The sequence below is a fragment of the Suncus etruscus genome, chromosome 11 (genome assembly GCF_024139225.1).
Source record: "Suncus etruscus isolate mSunEtr1 chromosome 11, mSunEtr1.pri.cur, whole genome shotgun sequence".
Classification (NCBI taxonomy): Eukaryota; Metazoa; Chordata; class Mammalia; order Eulipotyphla; family Soricidae; genus Suncus; species Suncus etruscus.
Genome location: NC_064858.1, coordinates 27,161,074 through 27,168,656, shown reverse-complemented (window position 1 = coordinate 27,168,656; position 7,583 = coordinate 27,161,074). Strand labels below are relative to the sequence as shown.

General features: G+C 42.2%; 1 protein-coding gene across 1 annotated transcript in view; it reads right to left on the bottom strand.

Moving 5' to 3' along the window:
• Positions 1-17: 17 nt before the first annotated feature.
• The window catches only part of RECQL (RecQ like helicase), a 33,240-nt gene continuing 25,674 nt past the window's right edge, over positions 18-7,583 (bottom strand). Inside the window, exons 8-15 of the mRNA XM_049783810.1 lie at positions 7,118-7,199; positions 5,869-6,017; positions 5,045-5,162; positions 4,222-4,360; positions 3,197-3,288; positions 1,505-1,724; positions 1,139-1,268; positions 18-557 (exon numbers count right to left, since the gene is read on the bottom strand). Coding sequence (XP_049639767.1) covers positions 408-557; positions 1,139-1,268; positions 1,505-1,724; positions 3,197-3,288; positions 4,222-4,360; positions 5,045-5,162; positions 5,869-6,017; positions 7,118-7,199 — 1,080 coding nt within the window. The 3' untranslated portion in view covers positions 18-407. The remainder of the gene's footprint in view (positions 558-1,138; positions 1,269-1,504; positions 1,725-3,196; positions 3,289-4,221; positions 4,361-5,044; positions 5,163-5,868; positions 6,018-7,117; positions 7,200-7,583) is intronic.

The following is a 7,583-nucleotide window of genomic DNA, read 5'->3' as shown; positions in this document are numbered from 1 at the left end:
AAAATGCTTAATAGAGCTGAAGTTTCATGTTTCACATAAAGATTTTTGTTTTTCGGAGCCAGGGTGATGACAGTACAGTTAGTAGGGTAATTGCCTTGCATGCGGCATACCCAGGTTCAATCCAGCAACCTATATGGTTCCCAGAGTCTGCTAGGTGTGATCCCTAAGCACAGAACCATGAGTAAGTCTTGTGCACTGCTATGTGCGGCCCCAAAACAGAAAATACCTCATTCCCCTTGTTTTAGACTGTAATTTATACAACGCATGGTTTCAAATTTTTCAGAAGCCCCTAATTTGTCATCACGCTCATAATTTTTCTCTGTAAATGTAGTTTCTTGTAAATAAAATGTTAGTAAAATTGTCTATAAACTTCATGAAAATGTTGATGCATTCACACATAACTGATCTCAAGAATCATCCATTTTTCTTTTCTTAGCTCCCGTAATCCTAGATTCAGATTGCTGGATGGGGTGTGTAGCTTTCTTCTGGAAGTTAACCGCGTTTTCTCCTTTCTTTCGATCAGCTCCTTCAAGATGACTAGTTTGAGATCGTTCAGTCTACAAAGCAATAGCAGAGTAGCAGTCTGTTAAATTCCCGTTTTCCTATAAGTGATCTGTCCTGATACATATCTGCTCTTTGGTGTCTACCCTTGGGAGGGAGGGAAGCAGAGCAGCCTTTGGCCTGTAGTAATTTTCCTCTTCTGCTGCACAGGAACTTCTTGTCTGCCCCATTAAGGCAGCAGCGTGTCCCACAGAATGGGACAGTCAAATGGAGTGGCACATTCCAAAGGGTGGGAAATTCTATAGTAAAAGTCTGGCCCAAGACTGGGGCTTTGACTCAGAGGCTGGAGTGCTGGCTTTGCTCCCAAGGGCCCCAGTTTCAGGCTCTAGCACCACATGGTAATTCACAGACACCAAAGAGTATGGCCCCCAAACCAAAAATAAGCATCCTACCTTCCCTAGAATCGTAAGGAATACTGACTGACGAGCAGCCAGATCAAAAAAAGAGTAAAGAAAAGCATTCCATATGTCTTGAATATACTTTTGTTTTGTTTTTGCAGTGCCACTTGTGAGGCAAAAGTCTCAGCCACACCCCTGCCCCGAACATTTTAATATACAAAAATAAGTCAGTCATTTACCCTTAGACAGCTCTGTGTAGGCTTCTTTACTTGCATGTTGATAACATGTGCCGCATTCTTCAGAAGATTAGCCTTTGGTCCTATTTTCAAATAGGAAATGGTAGCATAAGCTGTGAAACTGTAGTCCTCTCTGAAGAAAATAAAGACAAACAGTGTTGAAGAATTATATAGGAAAGAAAACATATTAAAATTTCATTTTAAAGTTGTTTCTAGCACTTGAGAAAACACTAATACTAGACTTCTTTCTGGAAAGTCTTTTCCAGTTGTGTGTTAACAGTGTCAATGTTGGAATCAATTAAATTACTATGAAAATGATTAGAGCCCACAATGAGATCCCAAGGAAAGACAGAAGTGCCGGGTGTATACTTGAGGTACTGCTGTAGAAGGAGGTGGGCGATGATCTTCTCCAGGTTTTCCCGAGGAAGTTGGGGAGGAGCCACTCCTGCCACTCGGAGCTTGGGCGCTCCTTTCCCCATCCAGGAGTCGATCAGTTTCAGGGGGGTGAGCTTCTCATTCAGATCCTCTGCCTGCTTCAGGATCTTGATTAGATCTCTGCAATCCTCTGTAATATTCTTTCTTTCAAATGCTATTATAAAAGAAACGTGGCCTTTGGGTTAAGAAATTTGGGTAAGAGGCAAACATCAGTGTTTAAACTGGCTGAAAACTACCTATTTGTTCCTAAATACTGATTTGTCTATGGGCTCTAGATTAAGGGAGTCTGCAAGGATCCATTGTTCCTGGAGTTACTGTGAGATATGGGAGTTTACAGTTATAGAAAGAAACAATCTGGTCCTCTCTAGAAAACAGTAACTTGCTGCATGGCTCAGCAGGCCAGGTCTGCCAAACAGCGTGCTTGCCATGAGGCCTGCTCATAGGCAAGCTAGGCTCTCACCCACAATATCTGGCATGCACTTACTGAGCATGACTTCAAAACTCCCATGGCTTCTGAGGTACTTGGAGAGATAAGACTGTCCTGGATGGATATTTGTATTTCAGAGACTCCCACTCTGAATTATAGATCAGGCCTGTTAAGTCAGCATAAGAGCACTGATAAACACAAAACAAGTTTCTTTGGCAGCAAAGCTAAAACTATGACAACCCAGAACTCAGAGTGCTGAAACTAATCCAGCTCGTATAGGATTATTCAGATTTACTAGCCTATTTTGTATTAAATTTTACTTCCCAATGAATAACTTGCAGTAACTATAGATTATCATGAGGCCTGACTTTTAGACAGAGTTTCTAGGCCAGAGCCAGAAGTACAGTGGGTAGAGTGTTTTTGCCTTGCACATGTCTAACCCAGGACCACATATTTCCCCCATAAGCCCTACCATGATTCCAGTGCTCAGAGGCAGGAGTAAGTGCTGAGTACTGCTTGTGTGCCTCCCCCCAAGAAAAACCTCAAGAGAGCAACAAAAACTATTTCTAGTCATAGAAATTATTTTTTGTACTACTTCTCATGTTAGCAGCCAGTATTCGTGTAAACATGTCTTGCCTCTTATAAATCCTTCAAGCCGTTGATAAAGGGAAACTAACAAACTTGCCAACAAATACAACATCAACCAGAATTGAGTCCTGAGGCTTATTTCCTCTATCCCATCCTCTATGCCATTCCTCATTTCTTCCCCAAGCCCTTCTTCCAGGTTGGCAGTGACAGGGACATGTTCCAGCAACACTGGCACAGTACAACCCACATGGCCTCAGACTGGGACAGTTCAGAAAAGCTTGTTACCCAGTGCTCCCCCAAGCACCCAGTTCTTGATGGGGAAGAGCTGCATCCTCCAGGAAATCAGCACCCTGGACCAGTGCAACCTGTCCATAGGCTCTGACTTACCAACCTAGTCCCACTGCCCCCACACTAGGTGCATCACACCTTGCTTAATCAGTTTTTATTTTTGTTTAGGTGCCACATCCAGCAATGCTCAGGGCTTACTCCTGGTGCAAGGCAAGCACCCTTCCTACTGCTTTATCACTCCAGACCCCTTGCCTAATCTTTTAAGTCCATTCAGGTATCCTGTCCTAACTGTACATATTAGTCTTAAATATCAGTGAACTCACCAATGTCTTTAGAACAGTTATCACACATTTTGTTACATTCTTCTGAGTTCCACACTTCATCAAAGTGCTGAGCTATGAGTACACGGCGACACCTGCAAACAGACCTCACTTTCACAATGCATCTTAGTTCTCTCTTGATGCCCTAAAAATGCTACTTTAGTGATTCAACACACAGAGTAAGAGTAAGTCAGAGTAAGAGGGTTGTGTGTGCCATGCACAGGAGGCTCCAAGTTTGATCTTAGCACTGCATGCCCTCCCCCCCAGGCAAGGTGTATCTCTGGCAGCCCCCAAGGACTGCCATAAGAGGCTATTAACTCTTGGTACTATAGGGGGCCCCTGGAACACTAGGCCTGAGCATGGAACCATGAGGCCAGCACTATAGTACTGAACCAAGTGAGGACCAAGTACTACTAGAAATGGTTCTGTTTATGACTGAAACCCAACTACAATTATGCTTGTAATCATGGTTACAATATAAAGATTTTTAAATAAAGATTTTATTATGCTTCAAAGCATACCTCAGGAGAGACCAATTTAGGAGTGTGGCATGTCTGCATCCCTAGGTTCAATCCTTGGTACCAACAACAACAAATAGGCAGCACACACCAATTCATCGTCCTGGTTTTGTCAGTTCTCAGTCTTAACTGGAAGGCTAAGGGGTGGCCCAGAGGGCTATTGCACATGCCTGCATGCAAAAGCCTGGGTTCAGCCTCAGCACTGCATGATCTGATCTAAGCACCATTTGGGACAAGCCAGAGTGTCTTGAGGCCAGTGGTTACATCCCTGACCACTATTCACATGGGTTAAATGGTTAAAGCTGTGCACTATGCAGAGGAAAGGTATTTCCTGGGTAAAGGCAGAGACCTTAGGTTTATGCTTCTGTGCCACCTTTCAGGAATCTGCTACTGGTTTGCATTTGATAGTACACCAGTATCTTTACTCACTTGCAGTAAGTACTCAAAGCAGTATGGCACGGTTTCATACTGTGCTGGGTGCTGGCAAAGTCACACTAGCCTGCGGCTTACTTGCTTATGTTCTGGCAGTATGACACCATCTCATACAGCTTCTGCTGTCCCACATTCTCCATCACCACCATCGAGCTGATTCGGAAAATGTCTCCAAAGCCGTAATAGAGAATACAATCTGCTTTGAGGTCATCTCGACCTGCAGTACAGGAAGTTTTGGCATGACATTACTACTTACAAATTTTCTATTCATGCAAAATGAATACATTTAAGATATATCACATCCAGATATTTCAGACAGGCAAGTTTTTAACATCTGCCCTTAAAAAGAAAAGAGAGCTTTTATTAAGCTATATTGAGCTTATCAAATTCAAATTATTAAGTTTTATTAAGTTAAAAAATATATACATATATCCATGAGGTGCAGAGATGCCTCAAAGGGCTGGAATATATCCTTTGTATCCAAGAGCCTCAGGCCACATTGTCTCTGAATAGCATCATTCATATATGGCCTAAAAACAAAGTGTGCATTAAATGGACACTTAAGTGATTCAGTTATTTCTAAGTTTCAAAATATACATATATAAACTAATTAAAAATGCAGAGAGCAAAGATGAACATAAAAAAAATAACCCACAAAAATGAAACCCTGCCACTATCAGTATCAGAAATCACAGTGCCTAAATTAAACTGAAAAAGCAAATTATAACATTTCCAGTCAATCTAAGAAAAACTCCTCCTTGGAAAAATAACACAAAATACTAAACATTTTCTCCAAGTACAAGCTGATAAAGATTGAAAATGCATATTATTAAACATCATTAATCATGTTTCCTTGGTAGAGCCCTTTTAAAACCTACATCAGGATTTGGAGTATACCTACCTGCACGGCCACTCTCTTGGTAGTAATTTTCCATTGATTTGCTCATTGAATGATGAATAACAAATCTCACATCTGGCTTATCAATTCCCATACCAAATGCCACAGTTGCCACCACTACCTAAAAAAATGTTAACATTTTACTTGTCAATTCAAGTTAAAAGATTTATCTATTTGGAGCAGAAATGATAGTACAGTGGATAGGGTATTTGCCTTGCACACAACCAATCCAGGTTTGATCCCAGGTATCCCATATGATCCTCAAATTCCCTACCAGTATTGATCCCTGAGTACAGAGACAGGAATAAGGCCTGAGCACCCTGGATGTAGCCAAAAGAAACAAAGTTTGATTTTATTTGGAAGGTGGAGATCACATCCTGGGCCCTTGTACTGGCAAATTTTGACCAAATGGGTCAGTACAAGGGCCCAGGATGTGGGACTGCTCAAGCCCTGCTGAGGAGAAGATAACCCAGGTCAGCCCAGCAGCTCAGGGCCACATGGTGCCAAGAATTGAACATGTCAGCCATTGTGCACCCTATTCCCTATGATATCTCCTGTTTCTTGGGAAATTACTTTTCTTTTTGTTGTTGTTGTTGTTGCTGTTTTGGGGCCACACCCAGCAGTGCTCAGGGGTTACTCCTGACTCTTCGCTCAGAAATCACTCCTAGCAAGCTTGTGGGACCATATGGGATGCCAGGAATCGAACCCAGGTCCTTCCCAGGGCAACTGCGTGCAAGGCATACACCCTATTACTATGCTATCACTCCAACCCCTTGGGAATATATTTTAAAAGGTGGGTCAAACTTCTACTGAAGATATATATTCACCTTAATCTCATTGGCTGACCATTTTCTATGAACCCGCGTTTTGTCTTCGGGTTCCATGTTGGCATGGTATGTACCAGCATGTATTCCCAATTTCTGTAAACTCATCGTGACTTGTTCAGAGTCTTTCTGAGAAAAACAGTACACTATTCCTGCAGAGAAATATGTGCAGTTGTTAAGAGATGTATTGGACATTCTTGAAAGATCATTTTCAACCCACTTGAGAGGGCCCGGAGAGATAGCACAGCAGCGTTTGCCTTGCAAGCAGCCGATCCAGGACCAAAGGTGGTTGGTTTGAATCCCAGTGTCCCATATGGTCCCCCGTGCCTGCCAGGAGCTATTTCTGAGCAGACAGCCAGGAGTAACCCTTGAGCAACACCAGGTGTGACCCAAAAACCAAAAAAAAAAAAAAAAAAAAGAAAAAAAAAAAAATTTCACTTGAGAAACAGCCTAATACAAAGCCTTGAGAAAAGGTATATGAAATGTCCCCAATCCAAGGCTAATGTCCAGAAAGGATCCCAAGTCACTGGCCTCTATCAACTCTCTCCACCTTTGTGTTCTACCCCATAATATTTTAGTAGGTGGAAATTCTACAGCTCCACATGATGGGAATCAGAGAGCTGTGGAAAGAGCTTTGTGTGCAGGTAGGCTGGGACTACTCTCTGCCTTGAATTTAACCATCCTTTTATTCTCAGTGCTGGCCAACACGCACTGCACTAAGGCCATGTGAAGATCCAAGGGCAGAGTCAGCTAGAGGCCTTGTTTATTTGACCATGCAACCCCTTCACCCAAAAAACCCACTCCCTCCCGAAGGTCTGTCTACAGTTCTGACTCCCAAACTGTGCTTCAATAGTGCTCATGTTTTCATTAATCCCAAAGAACAAGTATATACAGGACATGCTGACACAGGGGTACATGGTACAGTTCCATTCCCATGCATCCCATTTAAAAGGAAGTATCTAATATGCACATTACTGTAAGGCACTGTCAAGGGAAATCCTACTAACACATCTGTCTTAAACATCCGTCCGTGATGAGGGCACTCACTACATCACTCTATAGACTCAACTGAATGGGTTATGGCTCTTACAGTCTGTCCCATTAAATCACTAAGCAATTTTGTCAACACATTTTCAAGTATCTTATGCCTCCCAGCAGTATCTTTTGGTGCTAATCACTCCTCGAGATACTGAAGCATGTTCTATGAATTGCTCCCAAAGCTCTCTCCAGCAGGGGTGAGCATGTAGGTTACCTGACTGTCCTTTGTATCTGCTGCTAATGAGCTTGACAATGTCCTCAGTGAAATCTTCAGTGTTTGAGGGCTTCTGCCGAACCTAAAAAAAAGTTCTTATTAGAAAGTTAAAGATGAACATTACCATTTGCAAACACCAGGCTCCTGAAGCTTGGCTGTGTTCTACTTCTCACAGATCTACCTCCCCACAGAAACCGATCCTCTCTGCTTGGTATTTACTGTAGGATATCAAAGATGAAGAGGTACAGAAAAAAGTGAGTCACTGGTAAGCAGCCTTTCCCCCAGAAGCTACTTTTCTAAAAATATAAGTAGTTCAGTAAATTAGAAAAAAATATTGCCTATTCTTTAAAGGATTAAGGAGAAAAGAAAAGGCAGTTATTATATTATGTATCTAATACAGAGAGCACTATTCTCATACCAGGAAAAATGTGCAGGAATGGAAACAGGCACAGTCCTCTGCTTGCCT